The following is a 20,350-nucleotide window of genomic DNA, read 5'->3' as shown; positions in this document are numbered from 1 at the left end:
CTGCTCCCGCCATATCATTGCGATAACAAACGGCGTTGTCTTCCGAGTACCTCTAAGCCAAGCTCTAAGTTCAACAGCGCATGTTGTGTAACAAATGTGAGGAGCCCAGGCTTTGTCTTGGTCACCAATTTTACACCCAAAGTAGAACTCATAGGCTTTCTTAAGTCATGCTCATTTAAGTGTATACTCACCACAAATGTAACAGAAAGCATTGCTGCTGGCAAGACACTTTGCAATCACAAATACAATTACTTCATTATAATGAGTACACTCAATACGCTATGCGCATAGAGCACGCACATCGTGACCGCAAACCGATATACATGTAAACACAATTAATGGAACTGTGTGAGTGTGCGTGATGCTTTTTCTAGCCTTTCTAAAACCCGTCCCGCCATGCAGCATCCTCCATGTCCAAGAACGTCCAGGCGTGTCTGGACAAGATGGAAAAGTTTTCAGCTTGCATTGTGAGCAACGTTTTAATTGACATGAATTATGAATTGAAAAAACAAATATAGGCAATTTCAAAAAGATTGGTGCGCGATAGGGAAAGTTCATGGTGATTTTCATATTAGCAGCCCAAAATCCATAAGATGCACCCAAACATAATCAGGAAGAAAATCTTTGATGCTCAGCGTAATACAAAAGAAAGTTCCAGCTATGCAGCATTTCCGTCACTGTGCAGCCGTGGACGGCTAGGCTTGGAGCCCAGAATTCACCAACACCAATCCGTACGTCTTTGGAATGAGAGTAGCCGGAGAATAGCCTCTGTCACGAGGAGAGAGAACACACTCCCTGTCAGAAGCAACAATTGCACCCCATCACTGGCGCGGTAAAGCACAACACCAGCTGATGCGCGAGAAGATTGTGTAACGTGATTGGGATGAACGGGGATGTCTCACGCTGGCATCTCGGTACAGTAGCGCCTGCAAAGTGGCGTGAGTGTCCCCTGTACATGGCAGAAGCCAGAGGACAGTAGCGACTGACAGCCGCAGACCCTGCTCAGGGAGTGGCCCCACTCGCAGAGCCCTCGAGTATGTGCAGGAAGCATTTGGAGTTTCCAGGCTGGCGGGCATTCGGACAGAAGTCTCGGGAGCCTCCAATGACCAGGATCGGTCTGCAGCTTAATAAGCGGCTCAGTGGCGCTGATGCCCGAGCATTGGGGTTGTACGTTCTTCCTGTGACTGCAGCACTGCTCCTGTGCTCTCCCATGCTGACTGGCCACTAAATTGCCCTTACTGTCGGCACAGAGGAAAGTAGGGCACCTGTGATAGAATACCTTTATAGGAATGAAATTGCTGAGAAAAAGCAAAGACTCGATGGGCCAAACAGCCTCCTAAATCACAAGGGACCAAGAGACAACCAGTGCACCAGCTCCTTTTGGAAATTTCGGACTCAGGATATCAAGTCGCTCCTTCCTCACAGCCGCTGCTCGATCTGCTGACTTCCCCCGGCAGATCATTTGTGGTTCAGTGCAGGTTAGTAAATTGTTGGCTTCCCTGAGCCTTTCACACTTTGTTCATTTTAGCCAAAGTCCTGGCTCTAAAACTGTCGCCAAATACAATCTTGCCCAGCCGTCAGCCGAATCGTAAATCAGCTATTCGAGAGAACAGCGACTACCGAGCTGAACGAGGCTCACTGTCAAGTGAGTCTCCGTGCGGTGACACCGCTGCAGACACCTTTAACCATTCTCCTTTTAATAAAACCAGTGTCAACGTCCATGTTCCTTTTCCCCAGCAATCTCCCTTCTCACATTAGTAAGCACTTATTCGTCACCACAATCCTGAGCCCCCTATTTCTTCCAGTATTTGTAGCCCAGTTATGTCCCCAATTACAATTCTATCATCCGATTGATACTCCTCACTGCAGTCTGTCTAATGAACCATCAGTTTAAACACGAGACACCAGTCTGCCTGTTGTCTCCAAGGCAGCTGACAGGAGAGTCAACTGCCCAGTTTCCATGCGTCAATCCACCCACATTATGGGCTCCCTCTCCCTATCCTACCACTAAATAATCTCCCCTCAATTATTCCAGCTTCCTGTTAACTACATCCAGCTCCCTGATCCAGGGTCACACAGCTCAGAAACAGGCCCCTCCGCCCATCAGGTACATGCTGGCCAGCATTCCCATCTGAGCTAGTCCCATTTGCCCAGTGTTGGCCCACAATCCCTCTAAACCCTTCCTTATCATTTACCTTTTAAACTTTAAAGACATCAGGGGTGAAGGAGGAATCTTCCACAATATCTTCATCTGGATTAAACTTATCCTTTAGCACAAGCCCACGTCTAATCAGACTCAGTCAGCTCCATCACGGGCACCGGGGGCATCTTCAAAAGGCGATGCCTCAAGAAGGCAGCATCCCTCTTTAAAGACCCTCGGCATCTGGGACTACCCTCAGGGAGGAGATACAGGAGCCTGAATATGCACACTCAACATTTCACGAACAGCATCAAGTCAAGTCGCTTTTTATTGTCATTTCGACCATAAACCGCTGGTACAGTACATAGTAAAAACGAAACAACGTTCGTTCAGGACCCTGGTGCTACATGAAACAACACAAAACTGCAGTAGACTATGTGAGACAACACAAGGCTACACTAGACTACCTGAAACAATACAAAAACTACACTAGACTACAGACCTATACAGGACTACATAAAGTGCAAAAAACAGCGTAGGGCAGTACAATAATTAATTAATAATAATTAATAAACAAAACCATAGGCACAGTAGAGGACAAATTTCAATATAATAATAAATGATATAGATGTCAGTCTAGACTCTGGATATTGAGGGGTCTGTTGTCTTGGGGGGAAGAAACTGTTGCACAGTCTGGTCGTGAGAGCCCGAATGCTTTGGTACCTTTTGCCAGATGGCAGGAGGGAGAAGGGAGCATCAGATTTCTGAACAGTCCATGAACACTGTTCCTCTTTATTCTCATTTCTTCTTATTATTTATGGTTTACTTTGCTGTCACAAAACACATAGCCAGTGACAGCCAGCGTTCCCTCATAACTACACCCACTGCTTCCTGAAGAGACAGATCCCTCCCCTCTGCCCTCAAAACTACAACCACACCCTCCGCCCCAATGACTGCCCACATCACTCGTCACAGATATCATACCTTATCCGAAAAGACGAAGCCCAGAACCCCAGCGGCCAACTGCAGCAAAAATACCAGCGTCAGGCAGATAGAGAACTGGAAAATCAAATCACATCAGATCGAGGTCAGCACAGAGGAGGAGAGGGACAGAGAAAATAAAGGATACCTTCATTTTGTCACAGCTCCACCAAGGCAGTGAAACGTGCTGCTTTGCAGACTCCCCCAACACAGACCGAGGATGTGCTGAGGGCAGCTCACAAACTGTCGCCAACATCGCATGCCCACAAATGACCCGTACGTCTTTGGACTGTGGGAGGAAACCAGAGCACCTGGAGGAAACCCACATGGTCACGGGGAGAATGTTCAAACTCCTTATAGATGATGACAGGAATCAAACCCTGATCGGTGGTCACTGCCATCAGAAAGCAACTGTGGTAACCACTATGCTACGGTGTGGCTCCTTGGACAGGAGGGAGTCTACCTAATGTTGAACGAGAATTGTTGCTTTATAACAGCGATTACACAGGCAACAGCCAGTGCTTATGCAACTGTTTATTTGGGGGGGGGGGAGGCAAGGAGAAGGTGAGACATGGTGGTTACTGCTCAATGTTGAACAACACAGGGACAGGCTCTTTGACCCACGCCTGTTCCAAACAATGACAAATTAAACTCTCCTGCCTATATGCGAGCCATCAGCCTCCCTGCTTATTCACACACCGGCTTAAAAGGTTCTGAAATGCCACATTTGTGTCTCCTCCTACCACTACCCCGGCAGCCCGTTCCAGGCACCATCCCTCTGAGGAAATAAATTGCCCTACACACCCCCTTTAAATATCCCCCCTCTCACTCTGAATGCATGAGGGTGAGGTGCAGGGATCTGGAAAGGAGCTGAGTGGCATTCAGGACTGTGATGAAGATCGTGAGCTTTCGAGGTGCATCCTCAGTAAGCAGGTACAGCCCAGTGATATAGGGAGCCTCAGTGGCAAGTCCCACTGCTGGTGTCAGCCATCCCCAGACAGAGTGAATGTGGGGGAGTCTAGGACCAGAGGGCACAGCCTCAGAATACAAGGATGCCCCTTTTCGAACAGAGCTGAGGAATCTCAGAGGGCAGTGAATCTGTGGAATTCATTGCCACAGACAGCTGTGAAGGCCGAGTCATTGGGGACGTTTAAAGCGGAGGTTGAAAGGTGCTCGATGAGCCAGGGTGTCAGAGGTCACAGGGAGAAGGGCTGAGAGGGAAAATAAAGGGACAATGATCAGATGGTGGGGCAGAGTGGCCTAACTCTGCTCCCATGTCTCATCTTATTTTAAAGGTCGCTCCACAAGTGTCGGGCAACAGGAATGCCCAGATACTGGGAACCCAACTGAGAGGGTCCTGTCTGCAGGGAGAGCAGAGATTTACCGTCATTGCTCTAACAGAGAAGGCAGGGATGCTTCTCCCAGCTACCAGCCCTACCCTCCATGAAGAGCATTACTCACCATTTGCAGGAGGCAGATATTCTCCCGGAGTGATCCGATGCACCCACAGAACGTGATCAGGAACATCAGGGCTCCCACCACGATCAGGAGAATGGCAGGGTCCACAGAAAGACACGCCATGGCCGCCTCTGCAAAACATGGTATCTCTGTCAGAACCCATCACCCTTTCAACTGGCCACCCCTCTCCCGACCAGGTACACTGTCCAAATTAACACACAACCGGCCACCCCTCTCCAGACCAGGTACACTGTCCAAATTAACCCTCAACTGGCCACCCCTCTCCAGTCCAGGTACACTGTCCAAATTAACCCTCAACTGGCCACCCCTCTCCAGACCAGGTACAGTCCAAATTAACCCTTTCAACTGGCCACCCCTCTCCAGACCAGGTACACTGTCCAAATTAACCCTTTCAACTGGCCACCCCTCTCCAGACCAGGTACACTGTCCAAATTAACCCTTTCAACTGGCCACCCCTCTCCAGACCAGGTACACTGTCCAAATTAACCCTCAACTGGCCACCCCTCTCCAGACCAGGTACACTGTCCAAATTAACCCTCAACTGGCCACCCCTCTCCAGACCAGGTACACTGTCCAAATTAACCCTCAACTGGCCACCCCTCTCCAGACCAGGTACACAGTCCAAATTAACCCTCAACTGGCCACCCCTCTCCAGACCAGGTACACTGTCCAAATTAACCCTCAACTGGCCACCCCTCTCCAGACCAGGTACACTGTCCAAATTAACCCTCAACCGGCCACCCCTCTCCAGACCAGGTACACTGTCCAAATTAACCCTCAACTGGCCACCCCTCTCCAGACCAGGTACACTGTCCAAATTAACCCTCAACTGGCCACCCCTCTCCAGACCAGGTACACTGTCCAAATTAACCCTCAACCGGCCACCCCTCTCCAGACCAGGTACACTGTCCAAATTAACCCTCAACTGGCCACCCCTCTCCAGACCAGGTACACTGTCCAAATTAACCCTCAACCGGCCACCCCTCTCCAGACCAGGTACACTGTCCAAATTAACCCTCAACCGGCCACCCCTCTCCAGACCAGGTACACTGTCCAAATTAACCCACAACCGGCCACCCCTCTCCAGACCAGGTACACTGTCCAAATTAACCCTCAACCGGCCACCACTCTCCAGACCAGGTACACTGTCCAAATTAACCCTCAACCGGCCACCCCACTCCAGACCAGGTACACTGTCCAAATTAACCCTTTCAACTGGCCACCCCTCTCCAGACCAGGTACACTGTCCAAATTAACCCTCAACTGGCCACCCCTCTCCAGACCAGGTACACTGTCCAAATTAACCCTTTCAACTGGCCACCCCTCTCCAGACCAGGTACACTGTCCAAATTAACCCTTTCAACTGGCCACCCCTCTCCAGACCAGGTACACTGTCCAAATTAACCCTCAACCGGCCACCCCTCTCCAGACCAGGTACACTGTCCAAATTAACCCTCAACTGGCCACCCCTCTCCAGACCAGGTACACTGTCCAAATTAACCCTCAACTGGCCACCCCTCTCCAGACCAGGTACACTGTCCAAATTAACCCTCAACCGGCCACCCCTCTCCAGACCAGGTACACTGTCCAAATTAACCCTCAACTGGCCACCCCTCTCCAGACCAGGTACACTGTCCAAATTAACCCTCAACCGGCCACCCCTCTCCAGACCAGGTACACTGTCCAAATTAACCCTCAACTGGCCACCCCTCTCCAGACCAGGTACACTGTCCAAATTAACCCACAACCGGCCACCCCTCTCCAGACCAGGTACACTGTCCAAATTAACCCTCAACCGGCCACCCCTCTCCAGTCCAGGTACACTGTCCAAATTAACCCTTTCAACTGGCCACCCCTCTCCAGACCAGGTACACTGTCCAAATTAACCCTCAACTGGCCACCCCTCTCCAGACCAGGTACACTGTCCAAATTAACCCTTTCAACTGGCCACCCCTCTCCAGACCAGGTACACTGTCCAAATTAACCCTCAACTGGCCACCCCTCTCCAGACCAGGTACACTGTCCAAATTAACCCTTTCAACTGGCCACCCCTCTCCAGACCAGGTACACTGTCCAAATTAACCCTTTCAACTGGCCACCCCTCTCCAGACCAGGTACACTGTCCAAATTAACCCTCAACCGGCCACCCCTCGCCAGACCAGGTACACTGTCCAAATTAACCCTCAACAGGCCACCCCTCTCCAGACAAGGTGCACTGTCCAAATTAACCCTCAACTGGCCACCCCTCTCCAGACCAGGTACACTGTCCAAATTAACCCTCAACTGGCCACCCCTCTCCAGACCAGGTACACTGTCCAAATTAACCCTCAGCTGGCCACCCCTCTCCAGACCAGGTACACTGTCCAAATTAACCCTCAACCGGCCACCCCTCTCCAGACCAGGTACACTGTCCAAATTAACGCTCAACTGGCCACCCCTCTCCAGACCAGGTACACTGTCCAAATTAACCCTCAACTGGCCACCCCTCTCCAGACCAGGTACACTGTCCAAATTAACCCTCAACCGGCCACCCCTCTCCAGACCAGGTACACTGTCCAAATTAACCCTCAACTGGCCACCCCTCTCCAGACCAGGTACACTGTCCAAATTAACCCTCAACCGGCCACCCCTCTCCAGACCAGGTACACTGTCCAAATTAACCCTCAACTGGCCACCCCTCTCCAGACCAGGTACACTGTCCAAATTAACCCACAACCGGCCACCCCTCTCCAGACCAGGTACACTGTCCAAATTAACCCTCAACCGGCCACCCCTCTCCAGACCAGGTACACTGTCCAAATTAACCCTTTCAACTGGCCACCCCTCTCCAGACCAGGTACACTGTCCAAATTAACCCTCAACTGGCCACCCCTCTCCAGACCAGGTACACTGTCCAAATTAACCCTTTCAACTGGCCACCCCTCTCCAGACCAGGTACACTGTCCAAATTAACCCTCAACTGGCCACCCCTCTCCAGACCAGGTACACTGTCCAAATTAACCCTTTCAACTGGCCACCCCTCTCCAGACCAGGTACACTGTCCAAATTAACCCTTTCAACTGGCCACCCCTCTCCAGACCAGGTACACTGTCCAAATTAACCCTCAACCGGCCACCCCTCGCCAGACCAGGTACACTGTCCAAATTAACCCTCAACAGGCCACCCCTCTCCAGACAAGGTGCACTGTCCAAATTAACCCTCAACTGGCCACCCCTCTCCAGACCAGGTACACTGTCCAAATTAACCCTCAACTGGCCACCCCTCTCCAGACCAGGTACACTGTCCAAATTAACCCTCAGCTGGCCACCCCTCTCCAGACCAGGTACACTGTCCAAATTAACCCTCAACTGACCACCCCTCTCCAGACCAGGTACACTGTCCAAATTAACCCTCAACTGACCACCCCTCTCCAGACCAGGTACACTGTCCAAATTAACCCTCAACTGACCACCCCTCTCCAGACCAGGTACACTGTCCAAATTAACCCTCAACTGGCCACCCCTCTCCAGACCAGGTACACTGTCCAAATTAACCCTCAACTGGCCCCTCTCCAGACCAGGTACACTGTCCAAATTAACCCTCAACCGGCCACCCCTCTCCAGACCAGGTACACTGTCCAAATTAACCCTCAACTGGCCACCCCTCTCCAGACCAGGTACACTGTCCAAATTAACCCTCAACTGGCCACCCCTCTCCAGACCAGGTACACTGTCCAAATTAACCCTCAACCGGCCACCCCTCTCCAGACCAGGTACACTGTCCAAATTAACCCTCAACTGGCCACCCCTCTCCAGACCAGGTACACTGTCCAAATTAACCCTCAACCGGCCACCCCTCTCCAGACCAGGTACACTGTCCATATTAACCCTCAACTGGCCACCCCTCTCCAGACCAGGTACACTGTCCAAATTAACCCACAACCGGCCACCCCTCTCCAGACCAGGTACACTGTCCAAATTAACCCTCAACCGGCCACCCCTCACCAGACCAGGTACACTGTCCAAATTAACCCTCAACCGGCCACCCCTCTCCAGACCAGGTACACTGTCCAAATTAACCCTTTCAACTGGCCACCCCTCTCCAGACCAGGTACACTGTCCAAATTAACCCTCAACTGGCCACCCCTCTCCAGACCAGGTACACTGTCCAAATTAACCCTTTCAACTGGCCACCCCTCTCCAGACCAGGTACACTGTCCAAATTAACCCTTTCAACTGGCCACCCCTCTCCAGACCAGGTACACTGTCCAAATTAACCCTTTCAACTGGCCACCCCTCTCCAGACCAGGTACACTGTCCAAATTAACCCTCAACTGGCCACCCCTCTCCAGACCAGGTACACTGTCCAAATTAACCCTCAACCGGCCACCCCTCTCCAGACCAGGTACACTGTCCATATTAACCCTCAACTGGCCACCCCTCTCCAGACCAGGTACACTGTCCAAATTAACCCACAACCGGCCACCCCTCTCCAGACCAGGTACACTGTCCAAATTAACCCTCAACCGGCCACCCCTCTCCAGACCAGGTACACTGTCCAAATTAACCCTCAACCGGCCACCCCTCTCCAGACCAGGTACACTGTCCAAATTAACCCTTTCAACTGGCCACCCCTCTCCAGACCAGGTACACTGTCCAAATTAACCCTCAACTGGCCACCCCTCTCCAGACCAGGTACACTGTCCAAATTAACCCTTTCAACTGGCCACCCCTCTCCAGACCAGGTACACTGTCCAAATTAACCCTCAACTGGCCACCCCTCTCCAGACCAGGTACACTGTCCAAATTAACCCTTTCAACTGGCCACCCCTCTCCAGACCAGGTACACTGTCCAAATTAACCCTCAACCGGCCACCCCTCTCCAGACCAGGTACACTGTCCAAATTAACTCTCAACAGGCCACCCCTCTCCAGACAAGGTGCACTGTCCAAATTAACCCTCAACTGGCCACCCCTCTCCAGACCAGGTACACTGTCCAAATTAACTCTCAACTGGCCACCCCTCTCCAGACCAGGTACACTGTCCAAATTAACCCTCAACTGACCACCCCTCTCCAGACCAGGTACACTGTCCAAATTAACCCTCAACTGACCACCCCTCTCCAGACCAGGTACACTGTCCAAATTAACCCTCAACTGACCACCCCTCTCCAGACCAGGTATAATGTCCAAATTAACCCTCAACTGGCCACCCCTCTCCAGACCAGGTACATTGTCCAAATTAACCCTTTCAACCGGCCACCCCTCTCCAGACCAGGTACACTGTCCAAATTAACCCTCAACTGGCCAGCCCTCTCCAGACCAGGTACACTGTCCAAATTAACCCTCAACTGGCCACCCCTCTCCAGACCAGGTACACTGTCCAAATTAACCCTCAAGTGGCCACCCCTGTCCAGACCAGGTACACTGTCCAAATTAACCCTCAACTGGCCACCCCTCTCCAGACCAGGTACACTGTCCAAATTAACCCACAACCGGCCACCCCTCTCCAGACCAGGTACACTGTCCAAATTAACCCTTTCAACTGGCCACCCCTCTCCAGACCAGGTACACTGTCCAAATTAACCCTCAACTGGCCACCCCTCTCCAGACCAGGTACACTGTCCAAATTAACCCTCAACTGGCCACCCCTCTCCAGACCAGGTACACTGTCCAAATTAACCCTCAACCGGCCACCCCTCTCCAGACCAGGTACACTGTCCAAATTAACCCTCAACTGGCCACCCCTCTCCAGACCAGGTACACTGTCGAAATTAACCCACAACCGGCCACCCCTCTCCAGACCAGGTACACTGTCCAAATTAACCCTTTCAACTGGCCACCCCTCTCCAGACCAGGTACACTGTCCAAATTAACCCACAACCGGCCACCCCTCTCCAGACCAGGTACACTGTCCAAATTAACCCACAACCGGCCACCCGTCTCCAGACCGGTACACTGTCCAAATTAACCCTTTCAACCGGCCACCCCTCTCCAGACCAGGTACACTGTCCAAATTAATCCACAACCGGCCACCCCTCTCCAGACCAGGTACACTGTCCAAATTAACTGTTTCAACTGGCCACCCCTGTCCAGACCAGGTACACTGTCCAAATTAACCCTCAACTGGCCACCCCTCTCCAGACCAGGTACACTGTCCAAATTAACCCACAACCGGCCACCCCTCTCCAGACCAGGTACACTGTCCAAATTAACCCACAACCGGCCACCCGTCTCCAGACCGGTACACTGTCCAAATTAACCCTTTCAACCGGCCACCCCTCTCCAGACCAGGTACACTGTCCAAATTAATCCACAACCGGCCACCCCTCTCCAGACCAGGTACACTGTCCAAATTAACTGTTTCAACTGGCCACCCCTGTCCAGACCAGGTACACTGTCCAAATTAACCCTCAACTGGCCACCCCTCTCCAGACCAGGTACACTGTCCAAATTAACCCTCAACTGGCCACCCCTCTCCAGACCAGGTACACTGTCCAAATTAACCCTCAACTGGCCACCCCTCTCCAGACCAGGTACACTGTCCAAATTAACCCTCAACCGGCCACCCCTCTCCAGACCAGGTACACTGTCCAAATTAACCCTCAACCGGCCACCCCTCTCCAGACCAGGTACACTGTCCAAATTAACCCTCAACCGGCCACCCCTCTCCAGACCAGGTACACTGTCCAAATTAACCCTCAACCGGCCACCCCTCTCCAGACCAGGTACACTGTCCAAATTAACCCACAACCGGCCACCCCTCTCCAGACCAGGTACACTGTCCAAATTAACCCTCAACCGGCCACCACTCTCCTGACCAGGTACACTGTCCAAATTAACCCTCAACCGGCCACCCCTCTCCAGACCAGGTACACTGTCCAAATTAACCCTTTCAACTGGCCACCCCTCTCCAGACCAGGTACACTGTCCAAATTAACCCTCAACTGGCCACCCCTCTCCAGACCAGGTACACTGTCCAAATTAACCCTTTCAACTGGCCACCCCTCTCCAGACCAGGTACACTGTCCAAATTAACCCTTTCAACTGGCCACCCCTCTCCAGACCAGGTACACTGTCCAAATTAACCCTTTCAACTGGCCACCCCTCTCCAGACCAGGTACACTGTCCAAATTAACCCTCAACTGGCCACCCCTCTCCAGACCAGGTACACTGTCCAAATTAACCCTCAACTGGCCACCCCTCTCCAGACCAGGTACACAGTCCAAATTAACCCTCAACTGGCCACCCCTCTCCAGACCAGGTACACAGTCCAAATTAACCCTCAACTGGCCACCCCTCTCCAGACCAGGTACACTGTCCAAATTAACCCTCAACCGGCCACCCCTCTCCAGACCAGGTACACTGTCCAAATTAACCCTCAACTGGCCACCCCTCTCCAGACCAGGTACACTGTCCAAATTAACCCTCAACTGGCCACCCCTCTCCAGACCAGGTACACTGTCCAAATTAACCCTCAACCGGCCACCCCTCTCCAGACCAGGTACACTGTCCAAATTAACCCTCAACTGGCCACCCCTCTCCAGACCAGGTACACTGTCCAAATTAACCCTCAACCGGCCACCCCTCTCCAGACCAGGTACACTGTCCAAATTAACCCTCAACTGGCCACCCCTCTCCAGACCAGGTACACTGTCCAAATTAACCCACAACCGGCCACCCCTCTCCAGACCAGGTACACTGTCCAAATTAACCCTCAACCGGCCACCCCTCTCCAGACCAGGTACACTGTCCAAATTAACCCTTTCAACTGGCCACCCCTCTCCAGACCAGGTACACTGTCCAAATTAACCCTCAACTGGCCACCACTCTCCAGACCAGGTACACTGTCCAAATTAACCCTTTCAACTGGCCACCCCTCTCCAGACCAGGTACACTGTCCAAATTAACCCTCAACTGGCCACCCCTCTCCAGACCAGGTTCACTGTCCAAATTAACCCTCAACCGGCCACCCCTCTCCAGACCAGGTACACTGTCCAAATTAACCCTCAACCGGCCACCCCTCTCCAGACCAGGTACACTGTCCAAATTAACCCTTTCAACTGGCCACCCCTCTCCAGACCAGGTACACTGTCCAAATTAACCCTTTCAACTGGCCACCCCTCTCCAGACCAGGTACACTGTCCAAATTAACCCACAACCGGCCACCCGTCTCCAGACCGGTACACTGTCCAAATTAACCCTTTCAACCGGCCACCCCTCTCCAGACCAGGTACACTGTCCAAATTAATCCACAACCGGCCACCCCTCTCCAGACCAGGTACACTGTCCAAATTAACTGTTTCAACTGGCCACCCCTGTCCAGACCAGGTACACTGTCCAAATTAACCCTCAACTGGCCACCCCTCTCCAGACCAGGTACACTGTCCAAATTAACCCTCAACTGGCCACCCCTCTCCAGACCAGGTACACTGTCCAAATTAACCCTCAACTGGCCACCCCTCTCCAGACCAGGTACACTGTCCAAATTAACCCTCAACCGGCCACCCCTCTCCAGACCAGGTACACTGTCCAAATTAACCCTCAACCGGCCACCCCTCTCCAGACCAGGTACACTGTCCAAATTAACCCTCAACCGGCCACCCCTCTCCAGACCAGGTACACTGTCCAAATTAACCCTCAACCGGCCACCCCTCTCCAGACCAGGTACACTGTCCAAATTAACCCACAACCGGCCACCCCTCTCCAGACCAGGTACACTGTCCAAATTAACCCTCAACCGGCCACCACTCTCCTGACCAGGTACACTGTCCAAATTAACCCTCAACCGGCCACCCCTCTCCAGACCAGGTACACTGTCCAAATTAACCCTTTCAACTGGCCACCCCTCTCCAGACCAGGTACACTGTCCAAATTAACCCTCAACTGGCCACCCCTCTCCAGACCAGGTACACTGTCCAAATTAACCCTTTCAACTGGCCACCCCTCTCCAGACCAGGTACACTGTCCAAATTAACCCTTTCAACTGGCCACCCCTCTCCAGACCAGGTACACTGTCCAAATTAACCCTTTCAACTGGCCACCCCTCTCCAGACCAGGTACACTGTCCAAATTAACCCTCAACTGGCCACCCCTCTCCAGACCAGGTACACAGTCCAAATTAACCCTCAACTGGCCACCCCTCTCCAGACCAGGTACACAGTCCAAATTAACCCTCAACTGGCCACCCCTCTCCAGACCAGGTACACTGTCCAAATTAACCCTCAACCGGCCACCCCTCTCCAGACCAGGTACACTGTCCAAATTAACCCTCAACTGGCCACCCCTCTCCAGACCAGGTACACTGTCCAAATTAACCCACAACCGGCCACCCCTCTCCAGACCAGGTACACTGTCCAAATTAACCCTTTCAACTGGCCACCCCTCTCCAGACCAGGTACACTGTCCAAATTAACCCTCAACTGGCCACCCCTCTCCAGACCAGGTACACTGTCCAAATTAACCCTCAACTGGCCACCCCTCTCCAGACCAGGTACACTGTCCAAATTAACCCTCAACCGGCCACCCCTCTCCAGACCAGGTACACTGTCCAAATTAACCCTCAACTGGCCACCCCTCTCCAGACCAGGTACACTGTCGAAATTAACCCACAACCGGCCACCCCTCTCCAGACCAGGTACACTGTCCAAATTAACCCTTTCAACTGGCCACCCCTCTCCAGACCAGGTACACTGTCCAAATTAACCCACAACCGGCCACCCCTCTCCAGACCAGGTACACTGTCCAAATTAACCCACAACCGGCCACCCGTCTCCAGACCGGTACACTGTCCAAATTAACCCTTTCAACCGGCCACCCCTCTCCAGACCAGGTACACTGTCCAAATTAATCCACAACCGGCCACCCCTCTCCAGACCAGGTACACTGTCCAAATTAACTGTTTCAACTGGCCACCCCTGTCCAGACCAGGTACACTGTCCAAATTAACCCTCAACTGGCCACCCCTCTCCAGACCAGGTACACTGTCCAAATTAACCCACAACCGGCCACCCCTCTCCAGACCAGGTACACTGTCCAAATTAACCCACAACCGGCCACCCGTCTCCAGACCGGTACACTGTCCAAATTAACCCTTTCAACCGGCCACCCCTCTCCAGACCAGGTACACTGTCCAAATTAATCCACAACCGGCCACCCCTCTCCAGACCAGGTACACTGTCCAAATTAACTGTTTCAACTGGCCACCCCTGTCCAGACCAGGTACACTGTCCAAATTAACCCTCAACTGGCCACCCCTCTCCAGACCAGGTACACTGTCCAAATTAACCCTCAACTGGCCACCCCTCTCCAGACCAGGTACACTGTCCAAATTAACCCTCAACTGGCCACCCCTCTCCAGACCAGGTACACTGTCCAAATTAACCCTCAACCGGCCACCCCTCTCCAGACCAGGTACACTGTCCAAATTAACCCTCAACCGGCCACCCCTCTCCAGACCAGGTACACTGTCCAAATTAACCCTCAACCGGCCACCCCTCTCCAGACCAGGTACACTGTCCAAATTAACCCTCAACCGGCCACCCCTCTCCAGACCAGGTACACTGTCCAAATTAACCCACAACCGGCCACCCCTCTCCAGACCAGGTACACTGTCCAAATTAACCCTCAACCGGCCACCACTCTCCTGACCAGGTACACTGTCCAAATTAACCCTCAACCGGCCACCCCTCTCCAGACCAGGTACACTGTCCAAATTAACCCTTTCAACTGGCCACCCCTCTCCAGACCAGGTACACTGTCCAAATTAACCCTCAACTGGCCACCCCTCTCCAGACCAGGTACACTGTCCAAATTAACCCTTTCAACTGGCCACCCCTCTCCAGACCAGGTACACTGTCCAAATTAACCCTTTCAACTGGCCACCCCTCTCCAGACCAGGTACACTGTCCAAATTAACCCTTTCAACTGGCCACCCCTCTCCAGACCAGGTACACTGTCCAAATTAACCCTCAACTGGCCACCCCTCTCCAGACCAGGTACACTGTCCAAATTAACCCTCAACTGGCCACCCCTCTCCAGACCAGGTACACAGTCCAAATTAACCCTCAACTGGCCACCCCTCTCCAGACCAGGTACACAGTCCAAATTAACCCTCAACTGGCCACCCCTCTCCAGACCAGGTACACTGTCCAAATTAACCCTCAACCGGCCACCCCTCTCCAGACCAGGTACACTGTCCAAATTAACCCTCAACTGGCCACCCCTCTCCAGACCAGGTACACTGTCCAAATTAACCCTCAACTGGCCACCCCTCTCCAGACCAGGTACACTGTCCAAATTAACCCTCAACCGGCCACCCCTCTCCAGACCAGGTACACTGTCCAAATTAACCCTCAACTGGCCACCCCTCTCCAGACCAGGTACACTGTCCAAATTAACCCTCAACCGGCCACCCCTCTCCAGACCAGGTACACTGTCCAAATTAACCCTCAACTGGCCACCCCTCTCCAGACCAGGTACACTGTCCAAATTAACCCACAACCGGCCACCCCTCTCCAGACCAGGTACACTGTCCAAATTAACCCTCAACCGGCCACCCCTCTCCAGACCAGGTACACTGTCCAAATTAACCCTTTCAACTGGCCACCCCTCTCCAGACCAGGTACACTGTCCAAATTAACCCTCAACTGGCCACCCCTCTCCAGACCAGGTACACTGTCCAAATTAACCCTTTCAACTGGCCACCCCTCTCCAGACCAGGTACACTGTCCAAATTAACCCTCAACTGGCCACCCCTCTCCAGACCAGGTTCACTGTCCAAATTAACCCTCAACCGGCCACCCCTCTCCAGACCAGGTACACTGTCCAAATTAACCCTCAACCGGCCACCCCTCTCCAGACCAGGTACACTGTCCAAATTAACCCTTTCAACTGGCCACCCCTCTCCAGACCAGGTACACTGTCCAAATTAACCCTTTCAACTGGCCACCCCTCTCCAGACCAGGTACACTGTCCAAATTAACCCACAACCGGCCACCCGTCTCCAGACCGGTACACTGTCCAAATTAACCCTTTCAACCGGCCACCCCTCTCCAGACCAGGTACACTGTCCAAATTAATCCACAACCGGCCACCCCTCTCCAGACCAGGTACACTGTCCAAATTAACTGTTTCAACTGGCCACCCCTGTCCAGACCAGGTACACTGTCCAAATTAACCCTCAACTGGCCACCCCTCTCCAGACCAGGTACACTGTCCAAATTAACCCTCAACTGGCCACCCCTCTCCAGACCAGGTACACTGTCCAAATTAACCCTCAACTGGCCACCCCTCTCCAGACCAGGTACACTGTCCAAATTAACCCTCAACCGGCCACCCCTCTCCAGACCAGGTACACTGTCCAAATTAACCCTCAACCGGCCACCCCTCTCCAGACCAGGTACACTGTCCAAATTAACCCTCAACCGGCCACCCCTCTCCAGACCAGGTACACTGTCCAAATTAACCCTCAACCGGCCACCCCTCTCCAGACCAGGTACACTGTCCAAATTAACCCACAACCGGCCACCCCTCTCCAGACCAGGTACACTGTCCAAATTAACCCTCAACCGGCCACCACTCTCCTGACCAGGTACACTGTCCAAATTAACCCTCAACCGGCCACCCCTCTCCAGACCAGGTACACTGTCCAAATTAACCCTTTCAACTGGCCACCCCTCTCCAGACCAGGTACACTGTCCAAATTAACCCTCAACTGGCCACCCCTCTCCAGACCAGGTACACTGTCCAAATTAACCCTTTCAACTGGCCACCCCTCTCCAGACCAGGTACACTGTCCAAATTAACCCTTTCAACTGGCCACCCCTCTCCAGACCAGGTACACTGTCCAAATTAACCCTTTCAACTGGCCACCCCTCTCCAGACCAGGTACACTGTCCAAATTAACCCTCAACTGGCCACCCCTCTCCAGACCAGGTACACAGTCCAAATTAACCCTCAACTGGCCACCCCTCTCCAGACCAGGTACACAGTCCAAATTAACCCTCAACTGGCCACCCCTCTCCAGACCAGGTACACTGTCCAAATTAACCCTCAACCGGCCACCCCTCTCCAGACCAGGTACACTGTCCAAATTAACCCTCAACTGGCCACCCCTCTCCAGACCAGGTACACTGTCCAAATTAACCCTCAACCGGCCACCCCTCTCCAGACCAGGTACACTGTCCAAATTAACCCTCAACTGGCCACCCCTCTCCAGACCAGGTACACTGTCCAAATTAACCCTCAACCGGCCACCCCTCTCCAGACCAGGTACACTGTCCAAATTAACCCTCAACTGGCCACCCCTCTCCAGACCAGGTACACTGTCCAAATTAACCCACAACCGGCCACCCCTCTCCAGACCAGGTACACTGTCCAAATTAACCCTCAACCGGCCACCCCTCTCCAGACCAGGTACACTGTCCAAATTAACCCTTTCAACTGGCCACCCCTCTCCAGACCAGGTACACTGTCCAAATTAACCCTCAACTGGCCACCCCTCTCCAGACCAGGTACACTGTCCAAATTAACCCTTTCAACTGGCCACCCCTCTCCAGACCAGGTACACTGTCCAAATTAACCCTCAACTGGCCACCCCTCTCCAGACCAGGTACACTGTCCAAATTAACCCTTTCAACTGGCCACCCCTCTCCAGACCAGGTACACTGTCCAAATTAACCCTTTCAACTGGCCACCCCTCTCCAGACCAGGTACACTGTCCAAATTAACCCTCAACCGGCCACCCCTCGCCAGACCAGGTACACTGTCCAAATTAACCCTCAACAGGCCACCCCTCTCCAGACAAGGTGCACTGTCCAAATTAACCCTCAACTGGCCACCCCTCTCCAGACCAGGTACACTGTCCAAATTAACCCTCAACTGGCCACCCCTCTCCAGACCAGGTACACTGTCCAAATTAACCCTCAGCTGGCCACCCCTCTCCAGACCAGGTACACTGTCCAAATTAACCCTCAACTGACCACCCCTCTCCAGACCAGGTACACTGTCCAAATTAACCCTCAACTGACCACCCCTCTCCAGACCAGGTACACTGTCCAAATTAACCCTCAACTGACCACCCCTCTCCAGACCAGGTACACTGTCCAAATTAACCCTCAACTGGCCACCCCTCTCCAGACCAGGTACACTGTCCAAATTAACCCTCAACTGGCCCCTCTCCAGACCAGGTACACTGTCCAAATTAACCCTCAACCGGCCACCCCTCTCCAGACCAGGTACACTGTCCAAATTAACCCTCAACTGGCCACCCCTCTCCAGACCAGGTACACTGTCCAAATTAACCCTCAACGGGCCACCCCTCTCCAGACCAGGTACACTGTCCAAATTAACCCTCAACCGGCCACCCCTCTCCAGACCAGGTACACTGTCCAAATTAACCCTCAACTGGCCACCCCTCTCCAGACCAGGTACACTGTCCAAATTAACCCTCAACCGGCCACCCCTCTCCAGACCAGGTACACTGTCCATATTAACCCTCAACTGGCCACCCCTCTCCAGACCAGGTACACTGTCCAAATTAACCCACAACCGGCCACCCCTCTCCAGACCAGGTACACTGTCCAAATTAACCCTCAACCGGCCACCCCTCTCCAGACCAGGTACACTGTCCAAATTAACCCTCAACCGGCCACCCCTCTCCAGACCAGGTACACTGTCCAAATTAACCATTTCAACTGGCCACCCCTCTCCAGACCAGGTACACTGTCCAAATTAACCCTCAACTGGCCACCCCTCTCCAGACCAGGTACACTGTCCAAATTAACCCTTTCAACTGGCCACCCCTCTCCAGACCAGGTACACTGTCCAAATTAACCCTTTCAACTGGCCACCCCTCTCCAGACCAGGTACACTGTCCAAATTAACCCTTTCAACTGGCCACCCCTCTCCAGACCAGGTACACTGTCCAAATTAACCCTCAACCGGCCACCCCTCTCCAGACCAGGTACACTGTCCAAATTAACCCTCAACCGGCCACCCCTCTCCAGACCAGGTACACTGTCCAAATTAACCCTCAACTGGCCACCCCTCTCCAGACCAGGTACACTGTCCAAATTAACCCTCAACTGGCCACCCCTCTCCAGACCAGGTACACTGTCCAAATTAACCCTCAACCAGACACCCCTCTCCAGACCAGGTACACTGTCCAAATTAACCCTCAACCGGCCACCCCTCTCCAGACCAGGTACACTGTCCAAATTAACCCTCAACCGGCCACCCCTCTCCAGACCAGGTACACTGTCCAAATTAACCCTTTCAACTGGCCACCCCTCTCCAGACCAGGTACACTGTCCAAATTAACCCTCAACTGGCCACCCCTCTCCAGACCAGGTACACTGTCCAAATTAACCCTTTCAACTGGCCACCCCTCTCCAGACCAGGTACACTGTCCAAATTAACCCTTTCAACTGGCCACCCCTCTCCAGACCAGGTACACTGTCCAAATTAACCCTTTCAACTGGCCACCCCTCTCCAGACCAGGTACACTGTCCAAATTAACCCTCAACCGGCCACCCCTCTCCAGACCAGGTACACTGTCCAAATTAACCCTCAACAGGCCACCCCTCTCCAGACAAGGTGCACTGTCCAAATTAACCCTCAACTGGCCACCCCTCTCCAGACCAGGTACACTGTCCAAATTAACCCTCAACTGGCCACCCCTCTCCAGACCAGGTACACTGTCCAAATTAACCCTCAACTGACCACCCCTCTCCAGACCAGGTACACTGTCCAAATTAACCCTCAACTGACCA

The 20,350-nt window shown here is 52.9% G+C and overlaps 1 protein-coding gene across 3 annotated transcripts in view; it reads right to left on the bottom strand.

Moving 5' to 3' along the window:
* tspan33a (tetraspanin 33a) overlaps positions 1–20,350 on the bottom strand; it is a 58,829-nt gene that overhangs the window by 19,118 nt on the left and 19,361 nt on the right. For all 3 annotated transcript variants that reach the window (XM_059987029.1, XM_059987028.1, XM_059987030.1), the window contains exons 3-4: positions 4,583–4,710; positions 3,125–3,199 (exon numbers count right to left, since the gene is read on the bottom strand). In XM_059987029.1, the coding sequence (XP_059843012.1) occupies positions 3,125–3,199; positions 4,583–4,710 (203 nt within the window). The remainder of the gene's footprint in view (positions 1–3,124; positions 3,200–4,582; positions 4,711–20,350) is intronic.

Source organism: Hypanus sabinus, chromosome 13 (assembly GCF_030144855.1).
Source record: "Hypanus sabinus isolate sHypSab1 chromosome 13, sHypSab1.hap1, whole genome shotgun sequence".
Taxonomy (NCBI): domain Eukaryota; kingdom Metazoa; phylum Chordata; class Chondrichthyes; order Myliobatiformes; family Dasyatidae; genus Hypanus; species Hypanus sabinus.
The sequence above is the reverse complement of the archived record's forward strand: the minus strand, read 5'-3'. Positions and strand labels throughout refer to the sequence as shown.